The sequence below is a fragment of the Prionailurus viverrinus genome, chromosome B3, assembly GCF_022837055.1.
Source record: "Prionailurus viverrinus isolate Anna chromosome B3, UM_Priviv_1.0, whole genome shotgun sequence".
NCBI lineage: Eukaryota > Metazoa > Chordata > Mammalia > Carnivora > Felidae > Prionailurus > Prionailurus viverrinus.
This window is the reverse complement of record NC_062566.1, coordinates 130573419-130594147: the sequence shown is the minus strand read 5'-3', so window position 1 is coordinate 130594147 and position 20729 is coordinate 130573419. Positions and strand designations below refer to the sequence as shown.

The following is a 20729-nucleotide window of genomic DNA, read 5'->3' as shown; positions in this document are numbered from 1 at the left end:
AAACACTTAACCAACTGAGCCACCCAGGCACCCAAGATGCATCCAAAAAAGAATAAAGATGAGGGATTTGTACTACCAGATATTAACAGTTTTTAAAAAGTTTTCATAATTAGAATGTGTTTTGACCCAGGAACAGACCAACTGACCAATGGAATGAAATAGAAAGCAAATAGACCCATTCATATCTAGAATGTTGATCGAGGCCAAAAATAGCATCACAGCTGAGGGGAAAATAAAAGATTGCTTAAAATAGGGTGGGAAGCATTGGTTACATATGGAAAATGTTGCCACATACATCACGTCCAACTCCTGATGGATTAATAATTTAAATATAAAAACTTTTACAGGAAAATATAAGTAAATGCCTTTCTGACATCAGGATAGGGAAAGCATCTTAAAACAAGACATAAAAAAACAGCGACCATTAAAAAAGGTAGCATCACTTCCATTAAAAAGAATTCTGGTTCTGCAAGATGGCAGATTTAGAATCTTTGGGCCCTTGTTCTCCCATAGACACAGTGAGTTAGCTACAAAATACAGATCAGAGTACCTTTGCAAGAACTCTAGAGACCAGTTGATTAGCTACAGCACCCAGACCAACATAAAACCAAAAAGGGATTCTAACAAAAGGGGTAGGAAAATTTGCCCATCTGTGCCCCACCCCCAACCATCTTAGCATGGCACAACCAGGAGGAAACCTCCCACACAATGGAGCTTCCCTTGGGATAAAAACAAAAGAGTGGGCCTTGCATCCAACATTCTGGCTTGTCTGAGGGAGGCTCAAGGGACTGGTTTCAGTCTTGCCTAACCCAGAGCACTGATGGAACTGGCAGGATTTTTTGGAAACTGCTGTAAAGGAGGTGGAGTAGCATTGCCAAGATGGCGGAGCAGGAAGCATCAGACATCCCTTTCCCCCCAGAGACACCAATATAACAATATACAGACCACAATACCTTTGAAAGAACTCCAGAATCCATTTGAGAAGCTACAGCATCCAGACCAACCAAGAGATTCCAACAGAAGGGATAGGAAGACTTAACAGCATTTTCCATATCCATCCATGACTCTCCTTCTATTTGACTTAATGTAGCACCACTTGGAGGAAGCCTCCCCCTCCGGGGATCCTCCCTCAGGATGGAAACATAATAATTAACTGTGTGTCCAACATTCTGGCCAGGCTGGGGAATCTGTGTCACCTAACTCAGAGCACTGATGGAACTGGCAGCCTTGTTCGGAAACTGTTGAAAACAGATATGACCTCTGCAGCACTTTAAAGCTGCAGTTCTACAGGCACATGCCAGGAGCAGCAAGAGCTTATGGGTGTCTGGAAGGAGAGGGATAAACTGCTTAGGCAACTTGAAACAACTAAAAACACAGCACAAGCCAGAGAAAACACATCCTTGGAAGAGATTGCAGAAGTCCTAGAGCCTCTAGCTGGTCTAATTGGTAAAGGTCTGCATGAAGCCAGTCCATAAACAGTGGGAGAAGTGGTTGTGTAATCAAATGCCCAAGTCTCAAAACAATAGCATCACAAGGCATGCAAAGAAACAGGGAAACATGGCCCAATCAAAGAAACAGAATAAAACCCCAGGAAATGACCATAAAGAAATGCAGACTTATGAGCTGCCTGACAAAGAATTTTAAACAACTGTCATAAAGATGTTCAACGAACTAGAAGTGAGCACGGCTAGACAACTAAAAGAAATAAAGAAAATAATGAACTAATGGAGAATATAAAAAATATATAGGAACTATAAAAACTGTCAAACAGAAGTTCTAGAGCTCCAACATACAATAACTGAGCTGAAATACTAGAGGAGTGGACGTTAGACTTACTATTTGAAATCATCAAGTCAGAGAAGCAAAAAGCAAAAAAGAATGAAGAAAAGTGAAGAGAGTCTCAGAGACTTACAAGGACTATCAAACAGACCTATCTATGCACTATGGGAATTACAGAAGGAGAAGAAAGAAAGGAAGAACTTATTTAAAGAAGTAATGACTGGAATTTTCCAAAGCTGAGGAAAGAAATGGATGTACAAATTAAAGAAGCTTAAAGAATTCCAATAGGGATGAATCCAAAAAGACCAACACCGAGACATAATCGAAATGTCAAAAGTCAACAAAGAATCTTGAAAGCAATGAGAAAAAAGTGGCTCATTATATACATTGGAACTTCCGTAAGATTATCAGTGGATTTCTCAGCAGAATCCTTGCAAGCCAGAAGTGAGTGGGATAATACATTCAAAGTGCTGAGAGAAAAAAAATGTCAATCAAGAATACTACATTTGGCAAACTGTCATTCAAAATTGAAGGAGAAATTAAGATTTTCCAGGAAAACTAAAGGTGAGGGAGTTCATTACAACTAGACCTGTCAGGAAGGAAGGAAGGAAGGAAGGAAGGAAGGAAAAGAGGGAAAGAAATTACTGAAGAGCCTCCTTCAAGGTGAAAATAGAGGATGCTAGATAACATCAAGAAGTCACGTGAAAATTTAAAAGTTTTCCAATAATGTAAATACATGGACAAATTTAGTACTTGCATTGTAATTTTGGTGCATAAATTCACGTTTAATTCTCGTATAGAATTTAAATGAGAAAATCATTTTTTAAAATTATAATCCTATGTTAATAAATATATAATATAAAAAGATGTAATTTGTGACATCATTGACATAAAGTGGGAAGGCAGTGCTATGTAAGAGGAGCTTTTGCCCACAATGAAGTTAAGTTTTTATCAGATTTAAAAGAATGCTACAACTTTAAGATGTTTTATTGCAATGGTCACCACAAAGAAAAAAATGTATAGGATATATGCACAAGAAAATAAGGGAATCAAAGAATGTCACTACAGATAATCAGTGAAATGCTAAAGGAAGCAGTAAGAGAGGAAAAGAGGAGGAACAGAAGCTACAAGACGCACAAAACCACAAACCAAATGGCAATAGTAAGTCCTTCCGTATCAGTAATTACTTTAGGTGTAAATGGATTAAATTCCCCAGTCAAAAGACAAACATAAGCTGAATATATAAAAACAAAAAACATTGAGAAAAACTCTCAGGATGCAACCATGTTCTGTCTACAAGAAAATCACTTTAGATCTAAGCACACCCATAACCTGAAGGTAAAAGGATTGAAAAAAAATATTCCATCAAATAGTTACCAAAAGAGAGCGGGGTTGGCTATACTAATACCATACAAAATAAACTGTTGGTCAAAAAGTGTTGGAAGAGACAAAGAAGGACATTATATACGAATAAAAGTTCAATTCACCAGGAAGATCTAACAATTATAAATATTTATGCCCCAAGCCATCAGAGCTCCTAAATATAATGAAGCAAACTTTAAAAGAATTGAAGGGAGAAACAGCAATGTAACAGTAGGAGCCTTCAATACCCCGCTTTCAATAATGGATAGAAAAACCAGACAGAAGGTAAGTAAGAACACAGAAGACTTCAACCACACTGTAGACCAATTAGACCTAACAGACATAATCAGATGACTCCACCTGACAACAGCAGAATATAAATGCTTCTCAAAAGACACAGAGAATTCTTTAGGACAGAACATAAGCAAGGCCACAAAAAAGTCTCAACACATTTAAAGTGACTGAAATTATACAGTGTTTTTTTCTGATCATAATGGAACAAAACCAGAAACCTATAGTAGAAAGAAAACTGGAAAATCCACAAGTATATGGGAATTAAAACAACACGTTTTTAAACAACCAGTGAGTCATAGATGTCGTCAGAAGGAAAATTAGAAAATGTCTTAAGAAAATGAAAATGAAGGAGCGCCTGGGTCGTGGTTAAGCATCCGACTTCGGCTCAGGTCATGACCTTTTGGTTCGTGAGTTCAAGCCCCACGTCGGGCTCTGTGCTGACAGCTCAGAGCCTGGAGCCTCCTTCAGATTCTGTCTGTCTGTCTCTCTGTCTCTCTCTCTCTCTCTCACTAGAACTCTCTCTCTCTCTCAAAAATAAATAAAAACATCTTTAAAAATGTTAAAATGAAAATGAAAACAAAATACACCAAATTTATGGGACGCCCCAATAGCAATACTAACAGGAAAGATTATAGCTACAAACACACACATTAATAAGGAAGAAAAATCTCAAATCAACAACCTGACTTTACATCTTAGGGAACTATAAAAAAGAACAAATCAAACCCAAAGTCAATAGATGGAAGGAAATAATAAAAATTAGAACAGGGATAAAGGCAATAGAGAATACAAAAATAATAGGAAAAATCAACAAAACTAAGAGTTGGTTCTTTGAAAGTTGAAAGGCCAACAAAATTGATCAACCCTTAGCTATATTAACTAAGAAAAAAAGAGAGGAGTCTGGGAAGGGATAGAGGAGACCACAATTATCTAAGATAAGGTATAAAAGGAAAATTATTTGGACGGTGGTCAAAGAGACTTCAGCTGCATTTACAACATGTTAAATTTAAGAAAAGCCTATTTTCAGGTATAACTTGTCATTAAAATTCATTTTTAAGAAGATCTTTAAAAACCTGAAATCTTCATGTGAATAAGACTTAGGCTATGAAAAAAGGTACCAGGCAGGATTCATCCAATACAGGATCTGATTTATCTTCAAGCAACCCATAACTGAAAGATGAGGGGATAGAGACACTCACGTGCTATGGTGGACTATGCGTGAGGATTTACCAAGGTCCCAGGACACCCTCTTGCAAGTGTCCGGGGCCTCTTCCACACAAAACATGTTCACATCCAGATCGGCTGGATGCCTGGAACATGGAAGTCTCGTGTCAGTATGAGGTGAGCTCGCTCCTTCCTATCCAAGTACACCCAACATTTCATCCTTTTAGAATCAAAGGGACCCCACTTGGGAGATGACGGGATACCTTCATTCTCTTACACATTCACCACGCACACTGTGTAGACCTGTGACTCGGCCACATACACTGTCATCCAGGCCCTAGGAAAGAACCAGAGCGTTGATGAAGTGGGTAAGGAGTCTGTACGTATGTGCGTGCATGCGTGCGTGCGATGGATGTGTGGGAACATGGGGAAGGCCATGCTGTAGGACTCTGCTTACCTAGGAAGATAAGGCTGATAGGCGAATGCTGACGGTCAGATGGCAGCCTCTTCAGTGAGCTCGTATCTTTTTATTTCCTTAGGTATGGTTTTCGATCGACGGCGGCAACACTTTCGAATTTTTAGCGGACTTTCATGATGATGTCATAAAGAACACTTACCATAGTTTTTATACTTCAGATATTACTTTTGTTTCCCGAAGTGGAAATGTTTACTTGACGAAAGCAGGTGAGGAATTCACTTTAATTGGCGTAAGCACTACATGTGAGTCAGGGATTAGAAGATACGTGAAAAAAATTCTGCCATTTTAATCAACTAATCTTAAGGTCTCAAACCTGTTAGGGGTGACGGATTTTTAAAAAATATTTTTATTGTGGCAAAATACACATAACATGAAGTTGACCGTGTTGCTCATTTTTAAAGTATACAGTTTGATGATATTAAGTACATTCAAAACGATCTGCCATCAGCGCCGTCCATCTCGAGAACTCTTTCCATCTTATAAAACTAACACTCTGGGGGCGCCTGGGTGGCGCAGTCGGTTAAGCTTCCGACTTCAGCCAGGTCACGATCTCGCGGTCCGTGAGTTCGAGCCCCGCGTCGGGCTCTGGGCTGATGGCTCAGAGCCTGGAGCCTGTTTCCGATTCTGTGTCTCCCTCTCTCTCTGCCCCTCCCCTGTTCATGCTCTGTCTCTCTCTGTCCCAAAAAAATAAACGTTGAAAAAAAAAATTATTAAAACTAACACTCTGTATCCCTTAAAAAATAAATCCTAATTTCCCCCTGCCCCCAGCCCAGCAACTCCCATTCTGCTTTCTGTGTCTATGATTTTGACTACTCTAGGCCCCTCATATAAGTGGAATCTGCCAGTGTTTGCCCTTTTGTGACTGGCTTATTTCACTTAGTATAATGTCTTCAAGATTCATCCGTGTTGTAGCAGGTGTCAGAATTTTCTTCATTTGTCAGACTAAATAACATTCCACTGTATGTATATACCACATTTTGCCTATCTATTCATTCCATCAAGGGACCTTTGTGTTGCTTCCATGTTTTAGCTATTTTGAATAGCACTGCTATGAGCATAGGTATACAAATATCTCTTTGAAACCCTGCTTTCAATTCTTTTGGGTGTCCGCCCAGAAGTGGACTTGCTGAATCATATGGTAATTCTATTTTTAAGTTTTTGAGAAACTGCAGTTCTCTTTTCCGTAGTAGCTATGCCATTTTACATTCCCACTGCCAGCATAAAAGAGTTCTAATTCCTCTGCATCCTTGTCAACACTTGTTATTTTCTGTTGTTGTTGTTGTTGTTGTTGATAGTGGTCATTCTAATGGGTGTAAGGTAGTGTCTCATAGTTTTGATTTGCATTTTCCTAATGATTGATCATCTTTTCTTGTTCTTATTGGCCATTTATGTATCTTCTTGGGAGAAATTTCTATTAAAGTCCTTTGCCAATTTATTAATCAGATTACTTGTTTTTTATTGCTGAGTTGTAGAAGTTCTCCATATATTCTGGATATTAATCCCTTATGAAACATTTGCAAACATCTTTTCCCATTCTGTGGGTTGCCCTTAGTCTCCTTGGTTATGTTAATTCCTAAGGATTTTATTCTTTTTTTATGAAATTATAAATGGAATTTTTTTCCTAATTCCCTTTTCTGATTATTCATTGTTAGTATATTGAAATACAACTGATTTTTAGGTATTGATTGATTTTATATTGTGCTACTTTGCTGAATTTGTTTAGTATAACTTTTTTTGTAGAATTGTTGGGGGTTCAACATATAGGATCATATCACTGTGAACAGAGATCATTTTACTTCTTCCTTTGTGATTTAGATGCTTTGTATTTTTTTTTTTTCTGGCCTAATTGTTCTGGCTAGAACTTCTAGTACTGTGTTGAATAGAAGTGGTGAAAGCAGACATTCTTGTCTCATTCCTGATCTTAGAAGAAGAGCTTTCAGTCTTTCACTATTGAGTATAATGCTCACTGTGGATTTCTCATAAATGGCTTTTATTATATTGAGATAATCTTTTATTCCTAGTCTAAGTGTTTTTATCATGAAAAGATTGGAACACAGATCCCAATATTTGGAGGACAGGGATCTTTTTTGCCCACCCTGGCTCCTATAAACTGCCCCAGGAATATGTGCACAGCTGCCTGCCAGGTGGCTTGAGTAGAGGATGGGTAAATACTGCCAAAGGCTGACATTAACCGTAATTTACCATCCAAGCCTTACTCCGGAAGTTGCAAGCCTTCAATAGACTCCAGAATTCCAAAGTAATTACATCAGATATACTCTGCCAGCGCAATTGTTGTCGGCCGACAGATTCCTGGGACTTCCTACTCTACAGTCTTCCCAGAATCCTCCAGGGGGTGATAGAGTTTTAGGATCTACTAAAGTAGGACCCTATGAACAGCCCTAAAGAGGGGGACCCTGGAACATCATGCTAAGCTCTCATTTACAATTTCTGTGATGTTTTGCTTTCTCAATAGACAATAATATACTCCCACTTACTGAGCTACATTTGTGCTTAGCACAAATGCTTAGCATTTAACATTCACAGCGTCCCAGCTGACGTAGGTAATGTTAGCCTACTTTTTCAAATTGATGCGACTCAAATCACATGATTTGTAAGAGGTGGCATTGTATAAATGGTATATGACTCTCAATCTACTTTAATTTTGTGATTTTGTTGACCAAGCTCACATAGCTCCTCTCAGTTCATTGTGCAGCAAAAGAAACAGTTATGGACAGATGCCCAATCTTTTCCAAATCAGTTGAATTTTGTTAACCAGTCTTGGAGCCTAGAATGATAAAGGAACATGGTTCTCTGTTCAGGTCTACATCTCTATGATCTGCATTCTCATTTTATTTTGTTATTCAATTACTAGGTCTTTGAGATCTTGTTTTGTTGAATCTATTAACTTGTTAAGGTCTTTTGATGCAAAATATGGGGGATATTTTACCTTATCTTGAGACAGGCTTCGTCTCGACTGGATTCTTTATATCTTTTTTTTTTTTATTAAAAATTTTTTTTTCGGGGCGCCTGGGTGGCGCAGTCGGTTAAGCGTCCGACTTCAGCCAGGTCACCATCTCGCGGTCCGTGAGTTCGAGCCCCGCGTCGGGCTCTGGGCTGATGGCTCAGAGCCTGGAGCCTGCTTCCGGTTCTGTGTCTCCCTCTCTCTCTGCCCCTCCCCCGTTCGTGCTCTGTCTCTCTCTGTCTCAAAAATAAATAAACGTTAAAATTTTTTTTTTTAATTAGGAGATTGGATTAGATGCAAGAGTGGAATCCTTTTTCAAATAAAATCTTTTTTTTTTTCAACGTTTATTTATTTTTGGGACAGAGAGAGACAGAGCATGAACGGGCGAGGGGCAGAGAGAGAGGGAGACACAGAATCGGAAACAGGCTCCAGGCTCCGAGCCATCAGCCCAGAGCCCGACGCGGGGCTCGAACTCACGGACCGCGAGATGGTGACCTGGCTGAAGTCGGACGCTTAACCGACTGCGCCACCCAGGTGCCCCATATATCTTTTAAATGCTGTAGTACCTTCCTTCTCCGCGTTTTCATTCCTCTTCCCCTCTGCTCTTCCCCACCTTCCTCTTTTCCCCTTTTCCCTCACTATGTCTTCTCCTCCTTCTATCTCCGATCCTCCTTTCTTTCTCTCTAATTCATCACAAAAGTGTGTAGCACCGGTCAGATCTTCTATTTGCTCTAATATAATGTAGGTGAGTTATTCTTGAAACCTGTTTGCTTCACCTCATCAAGGTAGCACTTGAAATTGTTCTGCTAGGACAGTGCCTTGGAAGGTGGTAAACCTGGCTACACTCAAGAGGGTTTGATTTTTTCCTTTGAGAACCATCTTATCCATTGTCAACTTCTCTCTTGTTAGGAGAATATTCCTGAGAGCCCTCAGGATTTTGTTGATTTATCTTCCTTCTCTCAGTATTACCTAAAAGGGCTGGGTGTAGAGTGGTGTGACCTGTTACATCAGAATTTTCTTTCTTCCCTTAGCACTTTATTTTGTATGTTTTGACATATCGTTCTTTTCCCTATTTTGATTTTTGCTGGTGGTTTAGTTTTTGTCTGTTACTTATTTTTGTGGCAAAATATACCTAGCACAAAATTTAGCATTTTAACCGTGTTAAATAAGCCATGTTCATCAATGAACTGACATCAAGTACATTCACGTTGTTGGGCACCACCAACACCATCCATCTCCCGCCAGATCTTTTCCATCTTCTCGAACTAAAATCCTGTACCCACTAAACAATAACTCCCCATTTTTCCTTCCCCTGAGCCTCAGGCCACTACCTTTGTCCCTGTGAATTTGACTACTCTAGGGACCTCAGATAAGTGGAATCATACACTTTTTGTCCTTTTGTGACTGGCTTATTTCTCTTATCTTCAGGTCTTTTTTTTTTTTTAATATTTGTTTATTTTTGAATGAGAGAGAGAGAGCGTGCACACAGCGAGGGAGGGGCAGAGAGAGGGAAGACAGAGGATCCAGAGCAGGCTCTGCGCTGACAGAAGCAAGACTGATGTGGGGCTCGAACTTACAAACCCAGAGATCCTGACCTGAGCCGGAGCTGGGCAGTCAACCAACTGAGCCACGCAGGCACCCCCATGTCTTGAGGTTTTTACTCATGTTCTAGCAGGTTATTAGTACTTTATTCCTCTTTATGATCGAATAATATTCCATTTTATGGATATGGCACATTTTGTTTATTAGGACATTTGAGTTGATGGATATTTGATGTTTAAACACTTTTTAGCTCTTATGAATCACGGTTTTATGAACATTTATGTTCAAATTTTTGTGTAGAAACATGCTTTCAGTTCCCTTGGGTACGTGTGTAGGAGTCTAACAGCTGGGTCATACGGTAACTCTGTGTTTACAGTTTGAGGAGATGCCAAACTCTGTACTGTTTCACATTCCCACCAGCAATGCGTGAGATTTATTTTTCCACACCCACACCAACACTTATTATTTATTGTCTGCTTTATTTTAATTACTTGAGTGAGAAAATGTATCTCATTGTGGTTTTGATTTGCGTTTCACTAATGACTAATGATGTTAAGCAGCTTTCCATGGTTTTGGTGGCCATTTGTACGTCTTTGGAGAAATGTCTGATCAAATTCTTTACCCATCTTAAAGTTGGGTTAATTGTCTTTTTATTGTTGAGTTGTAAGCGAACTTTATATATTTTGGATATTTGTCCCTTAACAGATACATGATTTGGATGCGTTTTCTCTCATTCTGGGTTATTTTTTGACTTGTTGATGGTGCCTTTTGATTCACAAACATTTTTAATTTTGATGAAGTTCAATTCGTCTATTTTTCCTTTTGTTGTTTGCACTTCAGGTGTCATCTCTAAGGAAACAACCATTGCCTAATCCGAGGTCATAAAGATTTACTCCCATGTTTTCTTTAAAGGGGATTATAGTTTTCATACATACATCTTGGTCCATTTTGTTAGGTGTTCATAAGACGATGAAGCTATCCATTGAATAAAAAATAAAACTGAAATTCAATCAATAACTTCATAGGCAAGGAGATTTGCCTTCAGAAATACAGTCTTCCCAAACAGTGCTCCAGTGGCACTTCTGTAGATTATTGGGTAAATTTGGAATTGGGGCTAAACTTAGAGATAACTGATCAGGTCTAACCACAGTGAGAAAAACATTGATTATTCCCAAGATAAGAGTGAGGCTGGATTCATTGTTGTTGTTTGTTTTTAACAAGTCAGCATTCTTTACTGTTTAGTTTCCAACCAGTTTCTTCTGGTCTCTGATACGATGTTAAGCAATAAGCCTTCTGAAGCTTTCTGCTATAACTTCAAAAAGCAAGATTTCTTCAACCTCATTATTGTGTCCTCAATGCACACCACCAGAATTCAGTGTCACCGTCATAGAATCTCCTTATTGGTTCTTCCTTACTCAACGATGAGGAGAGACCACAGAATTCTGATTCTGTTTCTCCAGGACTGCACCACTGTGTTTATGTATTCTATATCCATTTTTTTTCCAGCTCATTTTTAAACTTTTATTCAATTTCTGTTGGTATCAGGCTCATCTTCTTGGTGTATTTGCTGCTATATTCGTTGAGACAGCAGTTGTGACATAGCGTTTCAGAATCTAATGATCAGCCATCACAGGATTATGAAATAAACGAAAATGGCTATGAGTAATATTAGGAGGGGTTGGAAAGTAGAGTGAGATGTGGAATACTTCCAGTATTCCAGAAAGCTCCCTCACGCTACTTTCCCATCAGTATACCTTTAAGGGTTGCCGTTATTCTGACTTCTAATACCATAGATTAGTTTTATCTGATTTTGAACTTCACATAAATACAATTATGCATATATATTTTTTTCTCAGTCAACATTATGACTGTGATATTCCTCCACACTGATGCAGCAATTTGTTCTTTTTCACCGCTGTGTAGTCTTCCACTGTCTGAATACCATATCTCTTCCACCGCTAGTAGGTATTTGAATTGTTTCCATTGGGTGCTGATTATAAATAGAGAAGCCATGAACATTTTTGTATTAGTCTTTTTCTGGACAGAGCTTTCGTTTCTGTTTGGCATATACCTAGGAATAGAATTGCTGCCCCGTAAAGTGTATGTTTATTTGGCTTTTTGTGGAAAAAAATGTTAAGTACTATCAACGTTTCTCCAAAGTAATTGCATCAATCTATTATCCCATGAGCAACATGGAGGAATTCTCGTTGCTCCTCCTCCTCTCCAGCACTCAGGTTGTTAGTCTTTTAAACAGGAAGCCATTGTGATCAGTATGTAACCATATCTGCTGAAGATTTGCTTTGCATGAGTAATAATGTTTAGCACATTTTCGTATGTTCATTGACCAATTTTTATATATTTTTGGTAAGTTATCTCAAGCCTCTTTGTAATCTAGTTTTATTGGAATGACCTTTTTGATTGATTGCTCTGAATTTTGAATGTATCATGGACATGAGTCCTCTTTTAGAAATATGACTTACAAACATCTTTTTCCAACCAATGGCTTATCTTTTCTCTTTTTTCTTATTTTATTTTGTATTTTTTTAATGTTTATTTATTTTTGAGACAGAGCAGGAGCGGGGGAGACACAGAATCCGAAGCAGGCTCCAGGCTCTGAGCTGTCAGCACAGAGTCTGACACGGGGCTCAAACCCACGAACTACGAGATCGTGACCTGAGCCGAAGTCGGACGCTTAACCAACTGAGCCACCCAGGCGCCCCTCTGTTCTCTTTATGGTGTACTGTGAGGGGCAAAATTATTGGTTTTTAAAAGTTCAGCTTATCGGGGCACCTGGGTGGCTCAGTCGGTTAAGCATCCAACTGTGGCACAGGTCATGATCTCACGGTTCATAAGTTCGAGCCCCATGTCAGGCTCTGTGCTGACAGCTCGGAGCCTGGAGCCTGCTTCGGATTCTGTGTCTCCCTCTCTCTCTGTCCTTCCCCCACTCATGCTCTGTCTCTCTCAAAAATAAAATAAACATGAAAAAAAATTTTTTTTTAAGTTCAGCTTATCCATCTTTTCTTGTATGGCAAGTACTTGTTCTTATATCCTGTTTGAGAAATCTTTGCCTATCCCAAAGTTATGAAGATCCCTTCCTGTTTCCTTCTAGCAGATTGTCCTAGGTTGGTTGTATAGGTCTACGTGACATTTCTGTTTTCGTGTGCGGTATGAAGTGAGGTTCTTTTCTCCCCATAAAGCTGTCAGGTTTTCTACTATGGCCTCGAGCTGAATACTCAAGGTCATGAGTTGTCGTTGTTGTTTGTAAGCTCTTTGGTATATCCATAAAGTCGTACCACCCTACCGTCTTCGTGAAAATCTTTGAAAAAATCTTTGTAGTTGTCATCGTTGTTAGGTACAGCAACCGCATTTGATCATTTAAAGTGCAGCCGTCCACAGACACGCCATCCCCTGCCACTACAGTAATACTTTGAGTAACTGTGATGCCCTTGCTTGCTGTGGATTGCCAGCGTCACGATAACTACCAGGCATAGAGGTCATCTGTGCATTCCTTGAATATGTGAGCGACTCCGTCCCAGAATCCAGCCTGGATATTCTATTTCCCATGGACATTTCTAGTAAAAATACTGTGCCACTTCTAGTCCTGGCAGCAAATATAATTCCACTCGAGTGTTTCACCTGAAGAGCCTTTATAAGGAGATGATTTTCAGAGCAGTGGACAGAGCTAAAGGAACCAACAATGACACTGAAGTACCCAGAGACTAGCAATGGGAGAAAACCATTACAGTCCTCGGATTTAAGAGGCAATGCAAATAGGGGCGCCTGTTAAGCATCCGACTCTTGATTTCAACTCAGGTCATAAGATTGAGCCCCACAATGGGCTCTGCACTGACACCGGGGAACCTGCTTGGGATTCTCTCTCTCCCTCTCTCTCTGCCCCTCCCTGACCTGCGTGTGTGTGCACACTCGCTCTCTCTCTCTCCCTCTCTCTCTCAAAATAAACAAACATTTTGGGGCGCCTGGATGGCTCAGTCGGTGAAGCATCCGACTTCGACTCAGGTCATGATCTCACAACTGGTGAGTTTGAGCCCCATGTCAGGCTACACGCTGACAGCTCAGAGCCTGGAGCCTGCTTCGGATTCTGTGTCTCCCACTCTCTCTGCCCCTCCCCCACTCACGCTATTTCTCTCTCTCTCAAAAATAAATAAACATTTAAATAAATAAACATTTTAAAACAGAGGTAATGCAAATAAATAGATGATAGATAGACAGATAGATAGTAGATAGGTAATAGCATCACCCAAGCCCAGTCAAAGCTGGGATGGAAGAGGGGCTGTCCTATAAGAGGAATAGTGTTGGAGGCTCAAAGCTACTGCCAGAACTGTATCACTAAAGTAGGGAGAAAGGCAGGGAAAAACTACCTAGACTTTTCTCTCCTTCCCTTGTTCTTCTCTCCTGCTAGTGCCAAACCCAATCAGAAGCCTTCTGGAAACAGAGCACAAGTATTGCAGTTCGTGGAGGTCAGCCTTCCAGTGTAGCAAACAGGGAAGAGGAAGTCTAAGGATGTATCTGGAGGAAAAGGCAAACAGAGAATCAACAGCGCATATTATGAAATAAAAATTGAAATTGGCTAAATAAGATTACTTTGCAAGCAGTAAAAATAACACCTAAGAAAATGGAACTAAATTGTCAATATAAATGATGAACTATGACAAAGTATAGATAGAAACTAAAGAAACATGTCTTGGGAATGCAAGCTGATGCAGCCACTCTGGAAAACAGTATGGAGGTTCCTCAAAAAACTAAAAATAGAACTACCCTATGACCCAGCAATTGCACTACTAGGCATTTATCCATGGGATACAGATGTGCTGTTTCAAAGGGACACATGCACCCCCATGTTTACAGCAGCACTATCGACAATAGCCAAAGCATGGAAAGAGCCCAAATGTCCATCGATGGATGAATGGATAAAGAAGATGTGGTATATATACAACAGAGTATTACTCGGCAATCAAAAAGAAAGAAGTCTTGCCATTTGCAACTACGTGGATGGAGCTGGTGGGTATTATGATAAATGAAATTAGTCAGAGAAAGACAAAAATCATATGACCTCACTCACATGAGGACTTTAAGAGACAAAACAGATGAACATAAGGGAAAGGAAACAAAAATACTATAAAAACAGGGAGGGGGACAAAACAGAAAAGACTCAAAAATATGGAGAACAAACTGAGGGTTACTGGAGGGGTTGTGGGAGGAGGGATGGGCTAAATGCAGAAGGGGCACTAAGGAATCTACTCCTGAAATCATTGTTGCACTAGATGCTAACTCATTTGGATGTAAATTTTAAAAAATTAAATAAATAAATAAAATAAAAAAATAAAGAAACATGTCTACATGGAATAAAAAAAAATAGGTGGAAAGAATCTAAAATGATAAATACAGAGGCTTGAGAAACAAAGTTGTAGGAATTTCCGGTGAAGAACGGAGGCGGTGTCTCTGTTTCTCTATATCTACAGTTCATGGCACGTCCCCTCTGATACGAGTGGACAGATGGGTGAATGAATAAATATTGAAAATAGAAAACAATACAGGAAACCAAAACTGACAATAAGATTTTTTTTAACTAAAAGCGAAACACTTCTGAATTATTTGAAATAGAAAATGTAAATCAACTTTAAAGGCACAGAAAAATCAAGTCAGCCTTGGATTTTTTTCTGCTGCCATGATGAAAGGCACATATTCTTCTACAGAACTTTCAGAGAAAAATAATATTACCTAAGAATTTGGAGCCAACTAACTTCACCAGTAATTCACATGCAAAGCCAACAGAAGAATGTTGTAAAACCTATGTGGAGTCAAAGCTGGGGTTCATTGATCATAAGATGACTTTGTTCTGTTACCACAAAGAAAAACTTCCAATTAAACCTTAACACCCTGTTTTAACAGTGTTCCTGAGTGATGCTTGGATTACTGTGACATTATTGCCTTACTTGGTATGTGATAGGGTAATCGTTTTGAGTGGTATTTCACTAGCGAAAGATAATGTAATGTCATCTCCTGTGGGATTCTTCCTTCCTTTTTTTTTTTTAAAGAATTTCTTTAATGTTTACTTATTTTTGAGAGAGACAGAGACAGAGTCCAAGTGGGGGAGGGGCATAGAGGGAGACACAGAATCCGGAGCAGGTTCAACGCTCTAGCACCGGATGCGGGGCTCAAACACATGGACCGCGATGTCATGACCTGAGCCAAAGTCGGAGGCTTAACCGACTGAGCCACCCAGGCGCCCCGGATTCTTTCTTTCTTAGGTTCTATGAGACACTTGGTGTCGTACAAGAAAATGTGACATTGTGGTGATTCTTCCAGTGTCGCTTACTGATAAATATATACCCTGCTTTGTTTTCTTCTCTTACTGCGCCCGTAACAATTTTGTTTCAGTGCCAAATTATAATGTAATATTATTGAAGGCATCTTAAGCATCGGTAAAATTCAACGATATTATACCAGTGTTTCAGGAAACTTGAAGTGATGGGCAATATAAAAAGCTGGCACAAAGTCCATGCCTGTGTGGCCAAATGACCACTGTACTTTGAGTGCCACCTGGTGGGAAATGATTGTAAGACATGGCAATTACGAAAGTGATCTCAATCAAAATGTTAAAATGTGAAGAAAGTGTATCTTATGTTTATAGATGAAATATGGCCTAGTGAACCTTAGCAACTGTAATATTTAATTTTGTGTCAACTTGACTGGGCTAAGGGGTGCTCATATTTTTTAAAATTATTTTTTAAATCCTTTATTTTTGAGAGAGAGACAGAGACAGAGAGACAGAGACCGAGAGGAGACACAGCATCCGAAGGAGGCTCCAGGCTCTGAGCTGTCAGCACAGAGCCTGAAGCGGGACTTGAACTCCCCAACTGTGAGATCATGACCTGAGCTGAAGTCGGACACTTAACCAACTAAGCCACCCAGGCACCCCAAGGAGTGCCCAGATTAAACTATGTCTGAATGTGACTGTGAGGGTGTTTCTGGAGGAGATCAGCATTTGAACCAGCAGGCTCTATAAAGCAGACTGTCCTACCCAGTGTGGGTGGGTGGGCCTCATCCAATCCATTGGAGGCCTGAGTGGAACGAAAGGGTGAAGGAAAATGGAATCCCCTCCTTTGCTCCCTGCCTGCCTGTGAACTAGGACGTAAGCCTTCTGTCCTTGGCCTAGGACTTGAACTAGGGGCCTTTCTGGTTTTCAGTCCTCATGTCTTTGTCCTCTGACTGGGAGTTATGCCATCTGATCCCCTGGTTCTCAGGCCCTTGCTTCTCTAGCTTACAGCCGATCACAGCAGTCCTCAGCCTCCATAATTGCATGAGCTAATTCCTCACAGTAAACCTCTGCCCATATCATATCCACTTGTGCGGGGCAACAGAGGTGGAATTGGCGAGAAAAGGTTGGCTTCTATATGCATCTTGAGGCTAGAGTCAGTAGGATTTGCTGATGGCCTCGATACAGGCTGTGAGAGGAAGAGGAGAATTAAGAATGACACCATGGGAGGTGCCTGGGTGGCTCAGTTGATTAAGCGTCCGACTTCGGCTCAGGTCTTGATCTTGCAGTTCGTGAGTTCAAGCCCCGCATCGGGCTCTGTGCGGACAGCTCAGAGCCTGGAGCCTGCTTCGGATTCTGTGTCTCCCTCTCTCTGCCCCTCCCCTGCTCACACTCTCTCTGTGTCTCTCAATAATAAATACACATTAAAACAAAAAAAGAAAGAAAGAATGACACCACGGTTTTGGATTGAGCAAAAGGAAAACTGCAGTTGGTGTTATGGAGAGGAGGAAGGCTGAGGGTGGAGGAGTTTGCCTGGGGATTGGGAGTCCAGTCTGGGATGAGTTTGGTTTGAGATGCCTGACCACCATGGATCTGGAACGGTCAGTAGGCGGCCAGATATACAAATCTGGAGTTCAGGGAAGAGAATGGGATGAGAGGTTTACATCTGGGAATCATCCGCAAGGAGATGGATTTAGTGGCACCTGGGTGGCTCGGTCAATTAAGTGTCCCACTCTTGCTCTCAGCTCAGGTCTTGATCTCAAGTTCCACGCCCCATGTTGGGCTATGTGCTGGGTGTGAAGCCTACTTAAAAAAAAAAAAAAGGATTTAAAATCCTAAAACTGGATGAGATCTCCAGAGATAGAGAAGAGATCTAAAAATTGAGCCCTGGGGCACGCCAACATTCAGGGATTGTGGGAGGCAGCTCTCTCTCTCTCTCTCTCTCTCTCTCTCTCTGGACCAGTGTCCGTTCGGTTAGGTGAATGCTTTGCTACTACCAGATTACTGCCAGGACTGCCCATCATGTTTCTCTAAAGGCACGAGAGAAACACAGGACACCAAATGTGGTTCAACCTATTTATCGTAGGATAGCTAATGACTCCGGGGTCTCTGCAGATAATTCTCCTGGCATCAGGAAGAGGAACCACCACCAGGGGGAGCTCACTTCTCTTTCTCCAGATCTCTTCTGTGACCCTCATTCTGGCCTTCACCTACTTCAGGGAACAGGTTCTGTAATGAAATGGAGCCCCGAAAGGACTTTTGAGGGACTTAACCAAGACCAACATGTATTTTACTAATTGTGGAGTCTCAAAGCCTTACTTCCACCCCTTAGTTTAAGTGAAGGGTTTTTTAGTTTTTTGGGGTTTTTTTTGTTTTGTTTTTTACAAGGTATGGTATTCAAACGTCTCTAGTTGTATTATATCGACATCAAGAGACTTCTGTTTCTTTCCTCGTAGGATTAAGAAGATATAGTAAAATCGGATCTATTAATGACGATATCTTCACATTATACTATGACCACATGGGTTTCATACATAAACTGACTCCAGACCATTTTGAAGCTGGTGGGTCATTTGCAGCCTTTGGAAATTCTAAAGGTATTTTTGGACAGGTTAGTGATATAATGCATTGAAACTGTTCACCTTGCTTTAAGAATACATATACCACATTCCACACACAGAATTGTGGGAAAACAGGAAGGTATTTTCCTTGGGACAAACTCGTATTAATGCACTTTGCTCTGTTTGACTACAGGAAAAGCCTCCAGATAGCAGAGAACATCTCCAAAACCTTCTTCCCAGTCCCTTTCAGGGTTATATAGATTTAACTCCACCCAGACTATCTTCAGAGCAACATGACCAGATATTCTAAGCTTATTAGACCTATTACTTCCAACCCAGGGTCACAATAGGTTTGGTTTTCTGCCTCGCAAGAAATATGAGCAAGAAATATGAGTTCCATTTTTCCCAGTGGTTTACCTTTCCTCTTTCATATTAACCCTGCCCCTTCATTTTTTTTCCTTTTCTGATACTAATATAGGACTTCCTCACAGGTGACAGTGCAAAGAGTTGTTCTAATAATTTCAATGTATAATGTGCCACTTGTGATGGTGCATGTGCCTAAGAACTCATCACTGGGCACACGGTCATGAAATGAACTTTCCTGAGTGTATCAGCAAAGAACAAGGTTTTTGTGTTCACTGGGGCTTAACAAAACCTTCCCTTCGGCCCAAAGGAAATGGAATAAAGGCCGACTCTAGTTTTAACAGATCACTGCAAACTACCAGGCCAAGACTGGGGCCGAAAGGTTGTTGTCTTTGCTTTCCCTGTCCGAGATAGTCCTAGAGGGGGCGGCGGGAACTTCCCTGTGACTGTAAAATGCCGCCATATGACTTTCTGTGCAGTTGCCAGTCTGCCGCGTGGGCTCTGCATAGACACAAATCAAATGACATGAGGGGAGGGTGGAACTTGCCAAAAAGGCAGATTCCACCGTTTTTCACTAACTTCACAATTTGTAGGAAATGTCTTAGTTCTCTTATGTGAAAGTTTACATTCTTAAAATCAAAAGCCAATAAATAGGTTTTTTTTTTTTTTTAACTCACCTCTCTCCCCCAGACAAGCTGTGCGTGCATCCTCCCGGGATAAAAATCACCACTGGCTTTTTCGTGGCTCTATGTCCCGAGCACTGCTCTGCTCTCTTAAATCTTTGTAACAGCTACTTATCCTCATTTGACTGATGAGGAAAATGAGGCAGAGCAAGGGTGAATAATCTACCCCAAATCACACACACCACTGACATCTACCCAGACAGCAGGTCCCAGGCCCCGCGTGTTGCCTTTCATCGAACTTGTACACACTTTTCATAGGGTGGTCTTGTCACTCCCAGGCTAGAATGGCATTAGGAATTCTAAAATTGTTTTTAATCTTTATTTGTTTTTTTTTGAGAAAGAGAGTTGGGGAGGAGAAGACAGAGAGAGGGGGAGACACAGAATGTGAAGCAGGCTCCAGGCTCCGAGCCATCAGGACAGAACCTGATGTAGGGCTTGAACTCACAAACTTCAAGATGACCTGAGCCAAAGTCAGATGCTTAACTGACTGAGCCACCCAGGCACCCCGTGGTGTTTGGAACTCTAAAGCACTCTCAGCCTTTCGAGAGCCCTTAAGACACTGATTCTGTCTCATGTCTATTCTCCTGGCATCTGTTTCCTACTCTCTCCCCTCTTCAGTGGGTTCCCAAGTTTAAGACACTAGGGGGAAAAGACATGACAGAAGATGGGTCTTGGAGGCACTGTTGAATGGCCGCACCCCCAACCAGTCTGCACTACCTACCACCCCCACTCCCCATGTCATAACAACGAGGTCAAACCACAACACCCCCTTCGGGATGGTCCTCAAAGTTCCCCAAGCTGGACAGGATCAGGATCAGAGTAGAGTGTGTTGGAAAGACACTACCGGTCAGAAATTGGGGCAGCGGTGCTGGCGTGGACTATAGGGAAAGGCTTGTGAAACAGAAGAAATGAGAAAGGCTATAGCACAGGAGAGGGGGGGTTGTGGGGTCAGCCGTGGGGTCACTGGCATGCAGCGGTGGGAACAGCGGCTTTCAAGTGAGGAGCTGTATGCCACAGCCCCTTCCTGTAAAAAAACAAAAACAAAAACAAAAAACAACTCCAGTAAGAACCGAGCTCCAAAATCTGCCCCTCCAGACCCCTCGCACACAATGGAAGACATGCCTCGGTGCATTCTTCCACTCCAGCTCCTGCCAAGGTCACAGGAATCCCAAACTGAATCTTACTCCCCAGAATTTGCCTCCGCACCAGGAGAAGATATTATCCCTCACACACGCGTGGATATTCAAACAGAACATGTTGAAAT

At 41.0% G+C, this 20729-nt stretch overlaps 1 protein-coding gene across 4 annotated transcripts in view; it reads left to right on the top strand.

The window, feature by feature from the left end:
* Nucleotides 1-20729, top strand: part of CATSPERB (cation channel sperm associated auxiliary subunit beta) — a 110452-nt gene that overhangs the window by 48892 nt on the left and 40831 nt on the right. For all 4 annotated transcript variants that reach the window (XM_047863161.1, XM_047863159.1, XM_047863160.1 and 1 more), the window contains 2 exons: nucleotides 5139-5283; nucleotides 18315-18469. In XM_047863161.1, coding sequence (XP_047719117.1) covers nucleotides 5139-5283; nucleotides 18315-18469 — 300 coding nt within the window. The remainder of the gene's footprint in view (nucleotides 1-5138; nucleotides 5284-18314; nucleotides 18470-20729) is intronic.